The following is a 23750-nucleotide window of genomic DNA, read 5'->3' on the forward strand; positions in this document are numbered from 1 at the left end:
AAAAACAACGTATCAGGAACCTCATATTCACATTTTCAAACTTTAAATCAGCACAGAAAATGTAGTACAACATTTATAGGAAAAAAAAACTAAAAATAATCGAAAATTAAATTGTTGCTCAAAAAATGTCAGAATATTGTATTGTTTTTATGTCTAGAAAATGCTAATATTAATATTTTTAAATACAATATATCTTCAGTTATTATGTTGTTCATAAAAATGAGATAACAAAATCAAAATTGTAAAAAATAGATTTTCTTAAATATTAAATTATTTATATTTATATTTTTTCATGATTGTTTAGTAGTTTAGTAACCTGCGGATAATTTTTAAATTTTCCAAAGTACCAAGTTCAATAGATATTATTCCATTACAGTGATGTTTATGGAAACATAATATGTTAAATGACTTGAGATTAAACATCCTGTGATAACTCTTATATTATGTTTTATATGCTTATTTGTATTAGTTATGATATTCATAAAAGTAACATACCGAATCTAATTACGTTTATTTTTGGTAAATTCAGATAAATATATTATTATCTATCACGACCACGACAAGTACAAATTTCAATACAAGGAAAAATATTAAACAACCAAAGATATCATTTGAAAGCTTTTAACAATAGAAGTTGAAAAACGAACTTTGAAAAATACTAACAAAAATTGGGTATAGGTTTTTATTTTAGTATGAATTAAAAAATAATGATATGTTATGAAAGTAGATTCACTTTACTTTTAATATTATACATTGTTAAAGTTAACATTTCACGATAGTATTATCAAAATATAATACATCATGTTTACAGTTTTGTACCTTACAACTTATTTTAATTTTGGTTGATATGGCTATCAATAAAAATTAAAATATTTTTTAGCTGTTTCCATTAAAGTCATTAATTCAATATAAACAATTTTTACTTTGGATCCAATAACTACACTCTCAAAGTTGAAGATCAAATCATTTTTCCTCCACATAAAAACATCTTATATTTGTTAAGACATTTTCAGTCAAAAAATATATGAAAAACACATATGATTGTTACACTAATATATATTATAATTTTTTATACATAATATGTTCTATTACGTGTGTAACCATATCGAATGATAAACATAGCAATTTTTATAGCTTCCGATACAAGTAATATAAAACAATCACTAATTCAGAAGGTACCTATGTAGTTATATTATTGTCACACATAGCCGATAGCCATAATAGGTACTTACCTAAAACTACGTCCGTCTCCATCTACATAATTATGAACGACCCTGAGCATAACTTTACTAATTACTATTTACTACTTTACGGTACTTCTTCTACATTCTACCAAAACACAATCCAACAATATTCGCTGAAACTAGCAAACCAAGGGAGAGGTTTGGGGGTTGTGAGTTGTGACCCCTACCCCAGATATTTATGAAAGTTATATATTTCAAAGTGAAATTATTTATTTTTTTTTTGTTTATCTATTTTTCATATGAATAACCTCTTCCGAAAATATATCCTAGTTGTGCCACTGTAGCAAACGTATAATTTCCAAAAAAAGAAAAAGTAATAGTTTTCAATACGATCAGAGATCGAAATATATTAAAGCATTCAGTCAATTAACTACTACTACGTTTGTAAGAATCGCCAATAGTTTTTATCACTCAAAAGGAACCTACATTATTTCAAAACTGCGCCTTTAAAATCTTGAGCCTGCTGGCAGACGCCCCACTGCCCCCTCTTTAATCCGGCCTCGTTCTTACATGATAATTAATTAACAAGATCTACAAGAAAACATTTATAGACGATATAAAAACAACTTCAGAAAATAAATCAATGAAATCGGAAATCAATCTTATCAGCCCTGATCAAATTAACCTAATACATGGATACGTCTTGTGCTAATGGGCTTCAAATCCAACCCCATTGAGATTTTAAAGAATTCAGCCCATAAACTACCATTAGACATTAGAAGAATATACATTACATAACTTTATGCAGTAGAACACTTAAAAAAAACTGACAACACTCCAAACAAATACCAAGAAAAAAGTATAAAAAATAATCCGAAGATAAACAAATAGACACACATCAACTAATAAAAATAAAATCCGAGACTATTCCGTCTTGGAAAATTCACATTGACATAAACATAAATATATCAGGATTCAATATCAGAAAACTAAGTCCAAATATAAACAGAAATAATTTTCATAACATAATATTATAATAATTTCACAACTAAAAACGTTATTATACAAAAATGTCCGAAGAAAAAATGTCCACGGTAAAAATGTCCAAAATCAAAAATGTCCGCGGTGAAAATGTCCGAAACCGAGAATTTTCGAGGAGAAAATGTCCCAAATCAAGAATGTCCATGGTAAAATTTTCCAAAATCCAAAAATTGACTGATCATTATATAATAAAATGGGAACACCTTGTATCACAATATAGTTATCCATTTCAAAAAAAACACTCTGTATGGCGGTGTATTTTCTATACTATGACTGTGAATACCTACCTGAAGATATTTATAACTACCAACCTAATTTGTGATTAACATCATGTAACGGTTATTACGATAAGATTATCGAGACAATTTTGTTACAACGTATTATACATAGGTAACACCTAATTAATATTTTTTTTTTTTATATTATTATAGTCAATGTTGTAAATGCGCATTTAGTTCTACTATTATGTAGGTATACTGTGTATAATATTATATTTAACCTGTACATATTTTTGATTAAAATTTTAAAAAGTATGTGAGGAGTACAACAATAATGAAAAAAGTATTGATAACTTTTTAAAATGTTTATCATTGACGTTTATAAATTTTAAGTGTAAATATATTATATTAATATTTGTGTAAATTATATTTTTTTTTTGTTTTTGGACAATTTTACCATAGACATTTTTGTTTTTGGACAATTTTACCATGGACATTTTTTTCTCGGACATTTTTACCCAGATTTCTACAAACACATATTATACATCAGAAACTATTTAAAATTACACCGGTTATAGTGAAATATTGGGTGTAATAACCTAAGATTGAAAGTTTTGGCAACCTTCTCCCTTAGACGATTTGAATGCCTCATCGGTGGAAGTAATTATATGGTTATTTAATTCAAATACAATAATTGGTACTATTGATACCTATAGAAATATTGTATAATATATTATAATATAATTTATAGTCTGGTTTCATTATTATTTTTAAAAATCAACAAAATATGTACCAAGAAAAACTTTAATTTTTATTCATTTTAAAAAATTTTAATTCTTGTGTAACTAATCTTCTGGTCATGTAAACGTTTTTAATTTTAATTTTAATACAGTTTTAATGCTTTTCAAGAAATATGGTTGAGAGTGAGCCTAATATTTTAATGCAGAATTGGGAGGATGATTATTTAATTGAAACTGCAATTGAATCACCTCGAGTTTGGAACACGTTATACGATGAAATTGAAATACAAGAACTAAAATCTGATAGATTTGATGAAGTCCTTAAAATGATCGAAGTAAATCATAATACTAATTAAAATTGGTAAAAAGTTGATGTACATAGATCAGTGACTTCATTTATAAAGGGCGCCAAGTGCTTATTATACCAGTAGCTAAGTAATATAGTTTTCTTACATTTCTATATTACAATTCATAGTTTTTGTAATAGTTAGCATTTCTATATGATTTTATCATAATTTATGTCTTACCTTTATTATTCAATTAAAAAGTTTTCACAAATAATACATGGTTTTCGCTGTAACAATTGTACTGTAATACTGTAAAAACAATAATAATTTTCTAATAAACTAGGTAGCTGATTTCCGTGCACTTTGTTGCCCGTTAAAAATACCTACTCTCTATGATTCAACATTTTTGGTCAATTCATCGTTTATACCCGGCTAATCACGATTAAAACTTCCCATGACAAATTCCCGGTGGTTTACCCTATCTTAATCTTCATAAAAGATTTTTAACATAGTCATTTAAAATACAGGAATAAAATAAATTCAATCATAACATTTCATCTCATTTTCAGCTTTATAAAAGTGAAACAATTTTTAAAATTGATACCTAATAACATAAGTATTTCTTGCAATTTTTTTCAATTTTTCCCAATCACTATGAAAAACACTAGGACTTTTTACTTTTTAACCCCCACAGTTCTAACTAGATCACGTTATCTACCTACCTGACACCTGTTGTCAACCTCTATATTGAATATTATTATAATTTCAAAAAAGCGCTGACACACAAAATTATAAATATTATAAAATCTATACATTCCTCATCCTTGTGCGAATCTAAAGCATTACTCAACAAGACAATAACTGTATTTGCTCGGTCAGCAATTATTAGTTAAACCGTCATAGGTATTTTATAATATATAATGTTTTATGATATTTACGATTTTCTAAAAACTAATAGGATCATTACATCTATGATGAACCATTAATTCAAAGTAGTCTAATGCATACGGACAATGGATCTGTTAAAGAATACTTGTACTTGGTTCAAACTTGGATGAAAGACACTCTTTCAACTGTCGCTGTAGAACAAAAAACTGGAAATGTAGTCGGATTTCTTATATGTCGATTCAACGAAATACATAACAGAGATCCTGAATTCAGCAATCATAGGGTAACAACTATTTTTTCAACTAGGTATTTACCTACCAACATTTAAAATATGAGTATTACAAAGTGGCACCAGGGGCGGAGTGGCTCAAAAATTCTTACCGGGCAAACAGATATTTTCAGGCTATTTTTTCAAATTTAATTTCTTACCACTTATTGTCTTATTGCTAGATGTGTGCTTGCCATTTTTTTATTGGGTGAAGTATAAAACAATTTATTTAGCCTGCAATCATATTGCTAGAAGATATTATCAATTTATTATCATACACATTTTATATTCTTCCTAGCTTCTATTGTAAAGTAGGTAGGATTAACCATAAAAATGTTTATTCATTATAATATCAAGTATTTGAACCAAAAAACTCCCTCTAAGTAATCTTATAACTGAACACAGGTTTTATTTTATATTTACACAAATATATCACTACTATAGAAATTTATTTTTTATACTTATATATTAAAAAAAACACCTTGTTTTAGGAAATTTATTAAATAATATTTTACAATAACAATTTGCTAAGTAAATTAATTTTTTGTTCGATGCTAAAAGTTTCTTGGTTTTCATTCATAAGTTCACCAACATCTTAAATAAGAAAAATATTAAAATTGTGTTACTGAAAATATATTTTTTTGTAAGTAATATATATTATATGCTGTTTAATTTTATTATTTTAATAACTATTTAGTCACAATGATAAAAATTAAAAATACATTAACATAAAATCTAAATTAATTAAAAACTACAAATTATAATTATTCAAAGTAAATAACTATTAATATTATAATACTTGAATAAATACCTTGATCTTGATTATCAACATTTGAAACTGTAGCATTATTAAAAGTACCAAGGTCTACATCATTCATTTTTTGTTCGACGCTAAAAGTTTCTTGTTTTTCATTCACAGGTTCACCAACTTCTTAAATAAGAAAAGTAATACCATCAGCTTATTTACATGAGTATATATGCATTGACAAAAATTTAAAAATTTAAAAGTTAAAAAATATTAAAAATTTAAAAAAAAAGTAATAACATACTACCAAAGTAGGGCATCATTTAAATAAAATTGTATTTATATTATATTTTATTACTTATAAAATATGTTTATTCGAATATTTTTTATTCCAATTTATACTTATTCGAATAATTATCTAGATAATATTATTTTTCCCAATTCTGCATACTACAATACGTCAATCTCAATACCTATACCTTTGAAATATGAATTAATTTTTTCACACTTTTGCCCTATCACAGATAAGAGCTTTTTATTTTTCTCTTTTACCCTCTCATGTCCTCCTTTTCGTTTGTTCTTGTTTTTGGAATTTTTATGCATATCGAAAATAAAAAACAAATCGAAAATTGCACGTTATGTAACTTATTAAAACTTTGCGGCTTTGTTTGGATTTATTCCGTATTGATCGTATTATCGCAGATTATACAAACTACAAACATAATCTGTGGTATTTGGTAGGTATTATTAAATAAAAATGCAAGCCTGTGTTGTTATTTAAACCATAGTCATATACTTTGTTGTTTTGTGTCAATTACAATATAATATACCCCGTTTGGCATAGGTGGATAGGCGATATTTGGCCTACCGGAAAATTTTAAGAAGGGGCCTCCACATCAAAAAAAAATTTAATAATATATGATATTAAAGGGCCCCATTACCGAAATACGAAGGGGGGCCCACCGGGAAATGCCCGGTTCCTATCTGCCTATGCCGTTTGGGATGAATAACTATTTATAGATTGTGTGTTTTACTTGTCTATTATTATGATAAGACGACCGATAATAAGAAAACGAGTTATCACAACATCGAGTATTTACTACTTATAGTATTGGTGGTTCACATATCACATTATTAATTTGTTTTCGTTGTTTTTACAGTTATCAAAAATAGCTAAATATTTTAAACGTTAATTATTCTCATCACACCTGCAGGACCAGGGCACTTCTTATATAAGCAAGCCAGGCCATCGGGCATTGTCCCTGCACTCCACCCCTGCAAGTGCCCAAGTACTAATTAATTATGAGTTTTCATTAATCTGCAAAAAATATCAGCTCATTTACACGAACACCTATATTAATTGCAAAAATTAAAAAAAAAAAAAAGAATAATAAACATTTTACCAAATCAATTTTTAATTTTACATACCTACGTTTATTTAATCCACAGGTATATGAAGGTACGATATTGAGAGAGCTGCAAAATTTCAAACATTATTTAACTAAAAGGGGTAATGCATATAAACACAATAATGTGGACAAAATGTTAGAAGTATATTCATGGTTTGTGCTTCCTCAATTTAGAAGTAAAGGTTTGTTACTTAATAATTTATTATCCAACTTGTTATTAGTGAATATGAATAAGTCGATATTTTTAAAATGGTTTAAAGTATGCAATGGTGGGCATTAACTTGTTAAAAAGTTAAAGTTAAAACAAATTAACTTTTTAACTTAACTAGTTAGTTATTTTTATTTTTAATTTATTAACTTATTCAGTTGAATTTTGTATTTTTGTAACATAACTTTTTATAGTTAATTATCATTATTCTACAGTTGAGTTAATTTTAATTTTTTTTTTTTTATCACATGGAATGGACAGATAAAACTTATTCTTTCGATAATTTATTTTTCTAATAATATTGTAAAATAAAACATAGTAGACTTACAGTAAAATTTAAACTACTACTGACATACTAATACAGACAAGTTTAGTATAATTTAAAGTTTGTAAGTTAACATATACATAAGTTTCTGATAACAATGTATTATAATAATAATTTTAAGTTTAATGTTTGCACAGTGCTAAGCGTCTTGGTAAATGTTTGTACAAATCAAAATACTAGGACAATTTATGACTTATGAATAGGTATATGTTCAGTTTCTCTTAATTTATTCATTTATTTGAATTTAGGCATCGTTAAAATATAACAATAATATTGTTATTCTCTCCTTTGAAGTCAGACATTCTAAATTATAATATAAACATATTCAAATTTCCTTATTTATTTATTTAACAGTACCTAGGTCCTATGTTTCGTTCCATAACATCTTCTGATATATGTTCTCTAACTGTCTTGCATTTGTAATTTCGAACCATTATATAAATCAATTATTTGAAACAATTTATACAAGACAATATGCCCCACTTTTAGAAAGCCAACTAGCCCCAAATCATTTTTTTATACTTTTGAAGCAATTTGAACATTATGGACAATAATATTATGATTAAACAATACCTGAATCGTGTTCTACATACCTTTTATAGTTATTTTACTCAGTTGTAAATTGTTAAAAAATACAATTTAATTAGGTAAAAACAAAATTTTTAAAAGGTTAAAAAACGAAAGTTGATAACAATATTAAAAATATATATATTTATATAAATATATATTGATTAAAAAACTAAGAAACTATCATATATCACAACGATTCGTATAACGATGGTCATAATGCTGTTGATGCAGTATGTCCAACTAAAAAGCTCGATTTTAAAAATTGACTTTATCAGCTTACCCCGATACCCAACTAGCCCCGGTCACCCCTACTAAAAAATTATTTTTACAATAATTGTAAATTGGTAATTTATAAATACCCAATAGTTGAAATATATTTATGTTAAAATACCATAATCACACATGGTTCTATTTTTAGTGCGTGATTACTAAAGATTTTATTACATTGATACTTTATTAGGTACCTATATTACTTAGGTACGTTAGATGGTAAGTTTATTAAACTATACTTGCTAAGCAAGATTAACTGAGTAAAATAGAATGAAGTTACCATTAAGAATGATGGGCTAATATGTTCATAATGTAAAGTTGGAGGATATTACCTAATAATTAGGATAAGTAGAATTGTCTAGGAATAAATACAAATATATTAATTCTAGACTGGCCGAAAAACAAATAGCCATGTAGAGAGTGCAAATACTAGTGATAAAGTAAAATACAACAATTGGTGAAAAACAAACATTTTACATATCAAATTTAACAAGATCTGGTACGATATAATATATGCTATAAATTTAATACCATGATAGAAATAATTTTAGATGAAAATATAAAACAATTTGGATAACAGAACAGCCCAGTACATGTACCAATTTTATGAAAATAATAACAAACTTAAAACATGGACAAATAGTTATAATAAAGAAAAATTGATATCTTGGAGCAGAATTAATTTGATAAAGTCATTGAAAGCCAAATTCCAGCCAATCATTCCAAATGAAGATTGTAATTCATTAGTTAAGAGAAAACCAAGCTAAGTTGAAAATATAATGTAGAAAATGTATATATATATTATATATATATATATATATATATATATACCTATTATCAATACGACATAAAACGGAAATGAAAATAACTGTTTGGTTTTCTGGTGAAAATGAAAGAAACGAGTTTATATAAGCGTACAATAAAGACAAAAATAATTTCTTAATGGATTTGTGATGAATAGCTAAAAATAAAAGGATATTAATATCGGACAACGCAGTACTTAAAGATAATTCAAAACTAAATATTATAAATTGAATGGCCAAATGGATTATTTTAGTTCAGAATTATTGTATCATAGTACTAATTATGATAGTAATTCTTGTATTGACCATTATATTATGTTTCCTTTAGTTAAATAACATAGATCACAAGTATATATTATATAAGTATTAAGTTATATATTAAGTATATGCTATTTATAGATAGAGGCAATAATGAAAATAAACAAACAAAAAATACAATTTATTTATACGTATTATACTCTTATGTAGGTAGTTACGTTTAAAAAAAAAAAAGAAGAAATTTGAGTAATTTATAATCATAAGCCTTAAGTTTAATCTTGTATTTCTTATGCACAAATATATTTTATGACTTATTCAATACCTAGTATCTAAATAACGCAATAATAACGACTAACAATTCTTCGAATAAAAGGAAAATAACATCTTGGATGACGACTAACTTCTTCAATTCTATTAAAATAAGAGATAAGATAAGTAAAACAACACTTAAAACCCAAATTATATTTGATTGGTGATTGCGTAAGTAGTATAAATAAAAAATAATAGAATATGTGAGAAATGAATATTATAATACCTACTAATAAATTTAAAAGTCATCTAAGCATCCAACGGATAAGTAGGTACAAAAAACACTTGGAATATTATTAGGACAATGAGTATTAGGCAGTAAAAACTAAATACTAACACCCAGAAATTGTAGCTACATAATAATATTTTAATTGTTTTAAACAATACAACTTATAATAAACATTATGTCCAATACATTTAATGATTATATTTTTCATTATAAATGAAAATATAGCTATACAAGTATAGGCAGATATCATATCAAATAACGGAAACTCTTGGTTTTAATAATATACCTATGATAATAACGGTGATGAAAATATTACGACAATTAACATAAATGTTTTTTTCTGAAAACGAACTGATGGCTATAATAAAATTAATTCAGAAAGAATGATTTGGTCATTTAATAGATAACAAGGATTTGGTGTTATTCTAAACTAATGCACCTATTATTATAAATTTCAGATTACATTAATAAAAACCGCTCGGCAGTTATATATTTAGCAAACATGAATTTGATAAAAGTATATTTTGATACATATGTACATAAAAATCATTAATTATTCCATTCAAAAAATGTTAAAAGAAACGTCGAATTATTCGTTCTAAAATAGCCTCAGCAATAATTAAAATATTAGAAAATTGAACTTGAAAAATGTATCATGATTCACGAATAACAAATCCATAAATGAAATACAATTTTTATTCAAAGAATATATTGGTATCTAAGAATTAAAATGTTTTTATAGCGTATTTTAATAATTTTGTTTACGATTCTCTTTATGTAGGGAAAATATGTATAGAAATATTTTTGGACATTCCAAAAGCATTCTACTCAGTTTCAGATGAGAAACTTTTAGGTAAATTAAAAAAATAATAATGGTTATGAATATTTTTTGGCTTTTGTTTTAATCTCGTCTATGTCATAGCCTATATAAGCTTTAAAACTAATGAAAATATAAATGATTTTCAAACAATAAGATATAAATTTCCCACAAGGAACCATTTTGGGCTTATTCTTTTTTCAATTTTCGTAAATGGTTTACTTGAGTTAGGTATTATTTCAATACCATTCAAGTCAGTATTATTTTTGTAAGTTTATAATTAATGTGAGTTGGAAACGAAAGCGAATTTAAGATTAGTAATAACTAATAAATAATAATAAGTTAAAGGAATTTAAAAAATAGCTAATCGCTCAATAAGTAACAATAAATCCGTAATTATTCCATTTTTCTTATGTAATATAAATTATCCAAAAGATACTATTACCTATTGTTTTATTATTATAGACTGTAGTAAATTTCATGAATCTAAATAAAGTACACCCAAATACAATTTTTTAAATTATGTTCGAAAAACATATAAAATCGGTATCACACATTGAAAATAATAATATTCATACCAGAAAAATTATACATTTAAAGAATAATTATGAAATGTTTTAGACATTATAGTGATATCATATTCATAAGAGTAATTTATCTGGCTAGAGTAAAATATATTTTGACATAATAATATGGTTAAATTGTGTGAGTGTCAGCTAATAAAAATGCCTTAAAAAGTTAAAACAACTCGATGCAGTTATTGTAGACTGTAATACTGATAATTTTATTTAGAATTATATTAAAACATAATTCAGTACGTGTACATCAGCTGACCGAGACACACGTGTATTGCCGGTCTACGTTAATTGCATTTATGGCTCCCGATAGCAGTCCCGATAACACTCCAATCGATAAGGTATGTTGTTTTATTATGCCCCCCTAGCCTAGTAACATCATCACACATCCATCTCTTCACGATAGATGACATAAATTCAAACCTCAACTCCACTATACTTTCAGTTCAAAATTCCAACACTCAAAGAACGTTCGCAGAAACTACCGCCAATGTCCAATTTCCTAAAACATATCAATGATAATATTTAATACTATTGAAGACAAACCCCCAAATCAAATATAAATGAGCATTTCGTCAACTTACTGATCCAAACAACATTAAATTTGCTTTACGCGTATCTAATAACCGATTTTGTATCTACTTTACAAACATAAATATTGTAGAACAGATGTTTCGCAAACTCCGGACTTGCCTTAATCGGCTCGTGGACGACGATGACTCGTGCTCTGATGGGAGAAGGTTACCACAATAATGTGGTATTGTTACCACAACGTGCATAAATGTCGTCCATATAGGTTTGGAGCCGAAGAGTCATTTGAACAGATATCGAACTTGTATCACAACGATCAGCAATATCATACAATACTCTCAGAGTTAATAATATGGAGCCCTATTGATGCCATAGGTCACCGTGTTAAGGTCATACTCCTTCAATGCATCTACTGGCGAAGCCTTCCACAAAATATGCTGGTACTGCCGGTAATCTGCATTTAAATGTATCTGCCTGTACATCTTACATATGTCAGAGGAGAATGCAAAACGATACCGAAATCCGAACAAAAAATCAACTAAATCACGTTGAAGATTAGGACCAACATACAATGCGTCATAAAGGGACTGCACTGAATCACATCGAGCTGAAGCATCAAACAAGACGCGTGATTTACTATGAATAATCCCTTGTTTCCATACAGCGTGGTGTGGAATCACATAGATTCCAGGGTTTTGATTACCTGTCATGTGACCCAAGGCTTCATATTCGGCCATATATTCACGATAGTCAATTCCCAGCTTCTAATTTTAGCCTAACTTCTGTACAAGAAGTTCAAAACGTTTGGCCACGATCAGTTTCATGCCATCGAATGTTGGAAGAAGCATGTCTTGCCTGAGTGGTAGTGGAACCCTGTAACGGCCGGTCACATCATTGATGGTTTCCACTTTGAACTTGGCTTCGCAGCATCCCTGGTTCATGAACTGAGGAGGAGCCTCTCTGGTTCTTCCACCTCTCAGAATCTCTCCATTAGTGACTCTATGGCAGGGTTGAACGTCGCTAATAGGCAATGTGCACTAGGGCTAGCGTCCTGTGAAACTGGACCAATTAGCACCCATCTAAAAGCAGAGCTATATGCCGTTGGAAACTCATGACCAAGTAAGCATAATTCACTAATCCATACCTGTGGAAAAACGTCAGCCTCTAACAACAATTCCGCCGGAGCTGGGGTATCGAGGAAAGGATCTGCAAGCTTCGGGTGGAAACAGCCTTCTCCTACACCGACGGTCAACTGTTAACTTGACAGGTCTGCCGTTATGGTAGACAAAACCCACGCCATGACCATTATGACCGGAACTGGCTCATAACAAGATCGGACCTCTAATTTAACCTTTCATAAAATCTTAGGAATAGACTGACCAGAAAACCCTGTCAGTGAGGCCGTTCATCTTGCCCATCTAAGACCTAGCCGATCTAAACAACTTTTCTTGTTGGTGCTGGTTTGAGACCCAAAATCGAAAAAAGCCCTGACACGTTGAAGATCTCCGCTAACATCTCGAACCAACACTATTGCAGTACCGAGTAACACAGACAAAGAAGATTGAGAACCAAGCATTACGATGGCTGGCTATTGAGCTGCAGTACCCTGACCTGTTTGAACATCTCTGTGAAGAAGCAAATGGTGACACGTTCGCATTTGGAACAGCTTTCCTTGCATTTGTTTTTGCATTTGCATTTGGCCTGTGTTGATTGCTGAAACATGAAATTTAAAATCTATGTTTCGATACTACCACATATCGATCATCTACCGACAGTCCTTTGAAACTGGTACAATTGCTTAGCTGATGTGATCCATCACAATTTGGGCACTTAACGGACTTTGACTGCGTTTCCACTAACGATGTGGATGTATTTCAACCTTTCTTCCATTCCTTCTTGGAGTCCGACGGTTTAAATGTCCCTCTCTGGTACCAGAGGAAGACGGAGTTCCACCTGTCAATTCCAAAACTTGGATTCGATTCTTCACAAATTTAAAAAGTTACTGTGCCTTCGGGTACTCTCCCTTGTCATTTAAAACGGATGACGTGACGACAAAAGCAAAGACAGAAAGGCAATCGAAAACAGCAGAAAATCGCCTAAATCTGGAATTTCGAGAGATTCGAGAATTCCAAAATTATCATCACAAATATTCAAAAATTTATTTAACGAGGAAGCCGATTCCTGTTGAATTATCGGAGCTGATAAAATTGTAACCAAAATAAACAACGCCAACTTGCGCAGTTTATCGAACCGTTCCACTAACGCTTTCCAGGCTAGCAAATAGGTGTCATTCAAAACCGCTATCCCTGTTATGACCTTAGATGCCTCAAGCTCCAGACAACTCAGGAGGTAGTAGAATTTTTCAATGTTGGAAATGTCGGTGCGACTGTCCACTAGAGTAACAAACCTATAGTGAAAGCCTGCCCTATCTGCCAGATCACCTGAGAACCGAGGGAGAGGGATTTCTGGTAGTCGCACTGAATGCGAAGGCTGAACTGCCGACACTGTCACCACTGGCAATATAACCGAACCAGGAGGTATAGTCAAACTGGCTGTTGCATCTGACTCTGAGCCACATCTTATCATCTGATCATAGTCTGGGCAGTAAAGAATTTTAGACCTTCCTACTCGGTAGACAATTCAAAATTTACACGGACCACAAGCCATTAACTTGATTATTCAATGTAAATAATCCTGGTTCGAGACTTCTACGTTGGAGATTAAAGTTAGCCGAATACCAATATGAAGTAATTTACAAAACCGAAAAGTCCAATACCAACGCTGGCGCACTAAGTCGAATAATGGAAGATAAAGTTGTCCACACTAGATCCCAATGACAATCGGCAGGATCACTTATGGATTAGAAACTCTTCCATTAGTATATCTCGGATAGCGAATGTCAAAATTATCAGAACGCAAGTGTCCAAGAGATAACTGGAGATCTCTTCACCATTTTGGAAGAATTCCATTTATTACACTGCGTGTTTGCGGATCTAAAGCTAAATCGAGGTATCGCCCTGGAATTTCGAAGAAAATTCGGACACTTACAACATTTAAAACTTAAACGTCCAAAGAAACTCGTAGTAGCATATTTTCAGCTGAGATCACGATACATCAAACGTTAGAAGACATGTACAATTCTTTACGGAACCTTCGACTTTTTTGTCAAGAATTTGAAATTCAGAATCTAGTATGCCTAAAATCAGTAGCGGATCAGACCAATTAGATTAGCCTACGGTACACCGTATGATCAGATACATATTTCAAGACTCAGAAATCAATATACGAATATTCTCCAAACAAAGCGTTGTTAGACTAGATAAACAACAAATAATAAGTGAGCATCATAAGACAGTATTCTGAGGATACCGTGGAGTTAATCAGACGGCCAAGTGAATTAAAAATAATTTGATTGGGAGGGATTAAGTCAAGATGTCGCTGATTTCATTAGCAAATTCATCCTGTCAAATGAACAAGACATCATCCAGTAATACCAAGCAACCGATGGTAATCAGTACCACTGCGTCCGAACCGTTTGAAAGGGTTTTCGTCGACGTAGTTGGTCCACTGACTCGAACGTATCAAGGAAATGTATACATTCTTACCCTACAATGTGATCTGACCAAATTTTCAGTGGCAACACCCATGGCTAACAAAGAAGCTAATACTGTAGCGTTCCATTTCGTCACCTCATTCGTGTACATTCATGGCATGCCACAGTATCTTATAAGCGATCAAGGAACAGAGTTTCTTAATAAAATCTTCTCCGAAACATGTAAACTAATAGGAGTGAAACGAATTAATACATCGCCGTACTATCCACAAGCGAATGGTGCACTAGAGAGAAGCCATCGCACGCTAGGGTAATAATTGAGACACTACGTAGATTCAGACCAGCAGAATTGGGACGCTCGCATACCATACGCCATGATCACCTACAACTCATCAGAACATCAATCCACAGGCAAACAACCTTACGCACTCATCTATGGGAGAACCTAAGTATTAACATCCCTAACAAAACCTCCAGAACCGCAATACAACTACGACGATTATCAAGAAGAACTCAAACAGAGGCTACGAGAAGCTCATCGAATTGCTCGAGAATGTCTAATGAGGAACAAAATTAAAACTAAGGTTAGTTATGACCAAACGGCAAACCCAATAACGATCCTTGTCAACGATAAAGTGTTTATTTAGGACAATAAAGGGTAAGTTAAGCCTAAATGGTTGGGCCCATACGTCGTACTAGAAATCAACGAAAATGAGAATGTGACGATACAGAAAGGAAAACGAAAAACTAAAGTTCATAAGAATCTAGTGAAAATATTTAATGAATAGACATGGGGATTACCCAATTTGTAAATATATTAATATTTCTTTTTTATTTAAATGACTAATCTAGGGTTATATTTAAGATACACCTTCTTTTTAACGACACTCAAATGCATTAACATTGGGGAAGTTCTTGAATCCATCTGTAACTATTTTGTAACATAAACGAAATATTACAGGCTAGTAACGACTGTCCCATTGGATGTATAAGCAGAAAGAATTACACAACTTCCAGAACGTCTGATTAGCTTGAATACTTTTCCGAATCATACGGGCATGTACTATGAATTCCGGGAACACATTAAACTTACGCACACAGAATGGAATCTCATAACTTTCGTGGATTTGTCCAATTATAGTTCAAAATTTTAGTCATTAAGGTCAACTTATAAAGCCACGGCAGAAGTCTGTACTCAGCTACAATACAAAGTTAATGTGACTGAATTCTGGTATCCATGCAAACAATTTGATCAATCCATAAACACCTATTTATTCAAGATTGAAAGCTAATCTAGCATTTGGACAACAATAGGGCAGGACAATAGTGTGGAAGAACGAGTTCGTCGCAGTTTTGGTACTTCGTTCAGTAAACTGGCCAAAGTGTTATTCAGCTCGAAATCATTCTTAGATGTAAATTCGATTTTTCAAGGAATTAAAGATTTGTCTATGGCAAGACAAGCGACAAGTGATTTGGTAGCGAATCAAACTAGATTATTTCAAACGACCATGAGTGAGATTTAAAAATCAATCAGCAATATTTCCGACCACCAACAAAAGCTCAGAGAAAATTTTCAACTCCTACAAACCCAGGCAATCAAGAATTCTATGATCCCCATACATTAGCTCAGTCAATTGGGCTTCACTTCTATTAAAATGGTAGAAACGACATCTTAAACGCTGACTTCCTAAACATTACAGAAACCAATAATCCTCCCTTCATATAATATAAGAACCAAAGCTTAGAGGACATTCTAAATGAACCGATAGTATTATGTGAACTAAATACAGGCCTAATAGGATAAAAAACCATCAGTTGTGGATCAGACAAAATCTCATTTATCTTTTTACAAAACCTATCCTCAAGTGGAATAGCTCCTACTACTTGAACTATTCAACCAGATTTGGCGATTGGGGACATTACCAATCAAATGGAAAAAAATGCTATAATCACCCCATATCCAAAAAAAAAAAAAATAATGACCGAACTGGTTACTGGTTACTGGTTACTAGTCTGGTAACTGGTTACCGACCAATATCTGTCCTGTGTAGCATGAGCAAACTATTAGAAAAAATAATATACAATAGACTATATTGGTTTGTAAATAAACATAATCTTCTAACAACTTTTCAACATGGATGCAGAAGGCACCACCATTCCACCACTGAATGTCACGTGAAAATAGAATCAGAAATATTGGAAATATTTGACATGGCTACGGTCGTATTGATTCTGGTAAGCGTCCGTGGTTGGCCAGCCGTACCCTGTTGTGTGGAGGCAAATAAAATAAAATACAGCACAATTTGTTTCGGAAAAATTAAGTTGGTTTCTTTATTTGTAAGGTTGGCATGACAGGTGGTTGGACGACTGTGTCGAACACAATATATATTTATTAAATTATAATGAAGACGATCTATAGCGTGATGGTCGTACGGTTAATTTTATCGTCGTAGGAGACAATAATAAAAATGAACTACGAATAGTCGGTACGACGGTCGGATTACGAGAAAGATGTCGCTGGCGGCCGGTACTCGTCCGGCGCAACTTGTCTTCCCGTCCCGCCCTGAGCCTTTTTAGAAAAGGTCCCCGACGATGTCGTTGCCCGTGGTGGTGGTTGAAAAAGTGTAGACTGGGTCGCAACGGTGCCTGTACTTTGTACTGGTCGTCGTTACGTACCGTGTCACATTGGCTAATAAACAAATGATGATTCTTATCAGTTTAGATTTACAAAAAGCTTAAGACATTTTTTGACGGCAGAGTTGTAGAATTACTTATAGAATGGAACATTGACGGAAATATTATAGGACACTTAACTAGCTTCCTAAGCCAAAGAACTTTTCCATTAAAAATCAGAGATATATCTCTAATACCTTTGTTTTAGAAAATCGAGTACCTCAAGGCTCTCCGCTAAGAGTTTTCTTATTTCAAACCGCCATCAACAATCTCCCCAACATCATGCCGAAACCAATCAAATCAATTATCTTTGTTGGCGATACACACATCTACGTTAGATGAAACTCAATCCCTTCAATAACTAAAGTACTACAAAACTGTCTCAACAAACTATAAAAATGATGTCATAATTCAAGCTTTATTTTTTCTCCACGCAAAAACAAATGTATTCTTTTTTCCAACAAAAAGACCATAACTAAACCTAAAAGCTATTTAAATTCCATCTGTTTGCCTTTTGCTAAAAACATCACTATTTTTGGTCTTACATTAGACTAAGCTTACACGGAAGCCTCATATTTTGAAAACCAAAAAATCAGTGTAACAATTATAATATGTTACATGATACCTAAGTACCTATATGTATATGTACTACACGTCTACACACTTAACATTATGTACGATTAACTACTGACCAATACAATAATACTAACACACACTCATAATTGTAAGGCCTATGGTCAATACACACCATGTATGAAGTAAGTTAGTTCACTGTGTACCTTAGACCTCAACACTCAATAAATATCGAACTCCGTATAACTACGATACAGTCAAATAGTTGGATAGAATATAATTTATATAGCTTGTGAGTATTATTATTTGTAAGTGTTTAATCTATAATAAAACTTAATGATAACTGAAACGGAATCCTAGTTATTTAAATATATTTAAGATCCTGTTATATATAATATATATATATATATATATATATATATATATCTACCCCTGGCTACGGTAATTATATCTATAGAGTCCTACGACTCTCATTGGATATCTTATATTTAACTTGTCGTTCCCCCGACCACGTTACATCAGCCTACATAAGTTTAAGAGTAATTAAAACGCTTAGTCATCTAGAATGGGGTACCGAGTACTCCATTTTATTAAATCTATATAAATCACTAGTTAAATCAAAACTAGACTACGGCTCAATTTGTAATGGAAATTCTACACCTGTATAAAATGAGCAATTGGAGCCTTCAAAAGTAGCCCTATCTCCAAATTATTAGCCATCACTGGAGAACCTCCACTTCAATTACGCAGATTAAGACTATCACTCAAATACATAACTTGAATTTTGTCTACTCCTTATAATTCAACTATTCATTATTTAAATAAAGACCAATCTCCATCTGTATATGATTTAAACACGAATCTCAGAAAACCATTAAACACAAGACTTCGTAAAAAAATCTCCCCTAACACAATCTTTCAATATAAAACCTGCCTTAACCTCACATGAAAATTATATAACTATGAAATTGAAACCAGTCTTAGTGCCCAAGTAAAATATGAAACACCCCAAATAGTCTATCGAAGTTTATTTAATGGACTAATTCATACGAATAACTATATTAATTTACAAATCTATACAGATGCATCAAAAACTGCAACAGACATAAGCCTGGAAGTTATACATAAAAGTTGTACTCAAGTATTCCAATTACATAGCCATAGAAGCATTTATACTGCTGAATACATAGCTCCTTTAAAAAGAGTCAAAACAGCTATTATACTAATTACGACAAAATTGACATTTGTTCCGACTCACTCAGTGTCCTATCAAACATAAAATATAATACTCAGATCAATCCTTTAGTCATAAATATAAAAATATAATACATTTATCCAATAAATACCTACATACGTTTTATAAGACTCCGGGCACTACCATATCAGAGGAAACGAAGAAGCAGACAAAGCAGCCCGAAATGCTATAAGTAACCCCAACTCCTTAACTCGTTTCACTTATGTACCCAGTTGATACACCAGCAAGGGCGCCCGCAGAAATTTTCACCTGGGGAGGGGAGGGGCAAAGTTTATATTATACATAGCCATAACATATTATTACCTAGGTATAGTATTTTACAGTTGCATTACAAACTTAGTAAACAAACTCATAATATGATTAACTGTAGGTATAATCTTATCAAAATAATATATGATACATCAAGAGCACTGAAAAAAAATCTTATAAATCATTATATTATATTAACTAGGTATCTAATTTTATAAAAATATTAAGATTATTAGTCATTAAATAAAAATTGCATGCGCCTAGGCTCCATAGCAAACAATTTTATTGTTTCATCTATAATGTTTGATTTTTGAGCTTTCACATAAGTTTTGTAAATATTCATTAATGCCAAGCCATTCAAGCGGTTCTCAGTAACAGTACTACGAAGCCATGTTTTAAGTCTTTTAAGCGAGCTAATTTAAAGCAAATATAAAACATAATTAATAATTGAAGTAGTAAAAATAAAAAATATATTATAAATTGTAATACAAACCTAAAAGACCTTTCAACGCTACATGTAGTAAATGGAAGTGTAGCTGCTATTAAAAGACATTTTTTTATTGAAGGTAGAAATGTGACTTCATCAAATAACTTCAGAAAATCCATATTGTCATTATTTTTGTCTTTCCACATATTATTGTAGGCCTTCTTCAATATTCTCAATAAATTCTCCATAAAATGATTTTAGATTTTGGATGATAAATTCTTCTTTTTTTTGTTTGTTTTAAGTACTCAGGATGAACTGAAATGATCTCATATTTTGAATTATCCTCTGGGAACTTTTCATTTAAAGATGTGATCAGTGAATCTAAATATTGTATATAAATAGATTTTCTGTAGAAGTCTTCTGGAACTGATGAAGGGGAGTTATTTCATAAAGTTTGTTTTGAGGATACTCTTGGAGTCATTAATGTAATGCCAAGTTCATTTAAGTACATATTAATATCTTTCATTAAAATTAGAAACATTTCTTCGTTATTAGCTCTGTCATCACTGATATATTTAATAAGGTCTTTAATATGGTGTAACACCAGGAACGTTGACAAATATTGCATACAATTGTGTGGGACTTAGATTGGCGACAAAAAACCGAAAGTAGATTAAGGGAAATTAAACACACAGTCGAGCATCGGCCAAAACTCATCTATTTAAATCGAAAAGAGGAAGTAATCATAAACGACTTAAAATTGGCCACACAAAAGTTACGCATGGATACCTAATGGAAAAGACCGAACCTCCAACATGCCGCTTTTGCAGTTCTATCATTACAGTCCGACACATCATCATCCACTGTCAAATCACGGAGTCCAGAAAAGAATGTGAAATACCAGACAATCTATATGAAGCTATGTGACCCTATGCTGACACAGAAAAAATAATCACATTTAAATAAAAAATTGAAATTTTTCACTTAATTTAACCTAATTTACATTACCTATTATGATTCTTCATTGTAAAAAATCCTTATGTACATAACTACTTAATCTAATAATTATTGTAAGCTAATAACCATGATTTTGATGCTGTAACAATGAAAAATAAGAAACATAATTGAAAAATAATAATTGCGCAGATTACTTATTCAAAATGATTAAAATGTAAAGTGTTTTTTATAAACTTCGATTACACAAATGTATAAAAATAGATCAAATATTCAATATCAAAATAGTAGATATGAAAAATATCACCTCCATTTAAAATTTAACACTAACACAATAACAATGCAATAGAAGAATAAAACTATTTAATAATAATTTTGCCTTATTATATTCAATATTTAAATATAAATATGAAATCAAGAATAACGTAAATGTACCTAATCATTTTATTAAATAGTAAAATACTAATCTATAATATAACTATAAAAATCTTCTCGTACCTGTCTTTTTATTCCATTTTATTTAGTTTCTATAATATTATATACCTATTAATGAGTAATATTTATGTTATAATCTGATAATTTAATATAAAATGTGAAATATCTGCTCTCACTACAAGTTTATTACATAAGGGAAAATGCATTGAATAATAATATAGTTAGAGATGTATGTTATATTATTTGTAGAATTAAAAATTATTTTTTATGTATTTTATTATGTTATGTATACAAATATGAAAATTATTATGTTTTACGTTATTTTTATACAGTATTTGACACCAAATGATTTGTAGTAACTATGTATAACTCGCCTGTTTGTATGTCAAGGTATATGACTATGTTAAGTACAAATTGTACTAATCGTAGTAACAAAAAATTAAAATCGTTAATTACAAATTTTGTTTATAAGCATAAAATTCATAAAATTTTTGTGATTTAGGTTTATAAGCATTAAGGTTCAAATTCTTTTGACCCAACACAAGGTTCTCAGTAACTTTTTCTTAAAATAACTGTAAAAAAAACTCCAAAGTCGATAAAGAAAACATTTTGTGAGCGTATAAAATTTAAATTTAAAATATTGTGCGCGCATAAAATATATTATAATTTAAATATAAATAATATAATATATCCTAGACTGACAAATCATTTCCGTCCAGAATCGTTTTTCGTATATAATGATACCTGTCATTGCATTCAAATTTGACACATCCATTATTAGTGATCTACTCTCCAACTCTAAAATAGAGCAGAGCGATACCCTTTTTTTTTTTTATATTTTACGTGATCAAAAAGAAAATATATTTTAAAATAAGTGTTTTTATTTTAAATACAGATAATTTGAAGTACCTACTAAAAATACATATTTATAAGAACTAAAGAGTTATTTGAATACTATTTTACTAAAATAAACTTTTACTCGTATACTTTACAAGACAAGTGATATATCGACACTATCACTATATCAGTGATATGTTTAAAATTTTAAAAATAAAACATCCCGTATAATATTCTTTCGCTCTTGCGTTAGGAATCGGCACAGAGTTACTGAAAAACGTCATAGAGAGGCAACTACCCGAGTACAAATGGTTCGACATCAAAGTGATCGCCGGCGTGTTCACCGACAAAGTGAGCCAACGTATTGCCACGTCGTTGGGAATGGAGACATTATACGAATTCGTATACTCGGCATGGACCCCTATCAACAAAACGACTGGCGAACAAAAAGAGTTCTTCAAGGAAATCGTCCGGGAAAATTACTCGGCCAAAGTGATGTGTGTGAATGTCGGCCAGTCGTCGTCGTCGTCGGTTCACAGTGGTCACCGGTCGAACAATATCGACGAACACGACATTACTTTGTAAACCATTTTCACTCGCCAATAAAATAAAAGATGTTTTATTATGTTCAAATCACATATTTTTTATACAATATTTTAAAACATGTAACTTATACTTGTATTACGGGGTACTGTGATATATTATTATGTAATACACAATTCATTCGAAATGATGTATCAGAAAGAATAAAAGATGTTCATACCTATACTGTATTATATATAGGTATATATATTATACCTATAGATACAATTATATATAAATCGGGCGTTCGTCGACGAATTGTCTGAAATTGCTCATTCCGACACATTATATTATTGTACATATAAACATTTGAAAGCAATGATAAATCATCGGATTTGAAAAATGATTATGAGTTCCCCTAACAATTCTTAACTAATCGTGATAGTTGCTTACGTATTTTTCACGGTTCTATAGGTTTTGAAGTTTTTCTCGAGACCACTGAATAAATCGTAAAACGCAATGCTTTCAAAGTTTAAAAGTAGGTACGAACGATGGACTAGATAAATATAATATATATAGATATATATAATTGTCGTT

At 30.5% G+C, this 23750-nt stretch overlaps 1 protein-coding gene across 1 annotated transcript; it reads left to right on the plus strand.

The window, feature by feature from the left end:
- The first annotated feature begins 3356 nt into the window (after window positions 1-3356).
- Window positions 3357-23216, plus strand: LOC107168939 (uncharacterized). Its single transcript, XM_015518497.1, has 4 exons — window positions 3357-3518; window positions 4429-4641; window positions 6821-6962; window positions 22885-23216. The coding sequence occupies exons 1-4, from the start codon at window positions 3357-3359 to the stop codon at window positions 23214-23216; spliced, it is 849 nt and encodes a 282-aa protein (XP_015373983.1).
- Window positions 23217-23750: the final 534 nt, after the last annotated feature.

This window comes from Diuraphis noxia, unplaced genomic scaffold (genome assembly GCF_037042655.1).
Source record: "Diuraphis noxia isolate RWA-SAM2 unplaced genomic scaffold, SU_Dnox_SAM2 contig0001, whole genome shotgun sequence".
NCBI lineage: Eukaryota > Metazoa > Arthropoda > Insecta > Hemiptera > Aphididae > Diuraphis > Diuraphis noxia.

Bases quoted from the DNA above. Each gene is read 5' to 3' on its own strand.
- LOC107168939 (XM_015518497.1), top strand. From the start codon at position 3,357: ATGGTTGAGAGTGAGCCTAATATTTTAATGCAGAATTGGGAGGATGAT. The intron at 4,642-6,820 runs GTAACAACTATT...TTTAATCCACAG, and splicing joins CTGAATTCAGCAATCATAGG to GTATATGAAGGTACGATATT. The intron at 6,963-22,884 runs GTTTGTTACTTA...CTCTTGCGTTAG, and splicing joins TCCTCAATTTAGAAGTAAAG to GAATCGGCACAGAGTTACTG.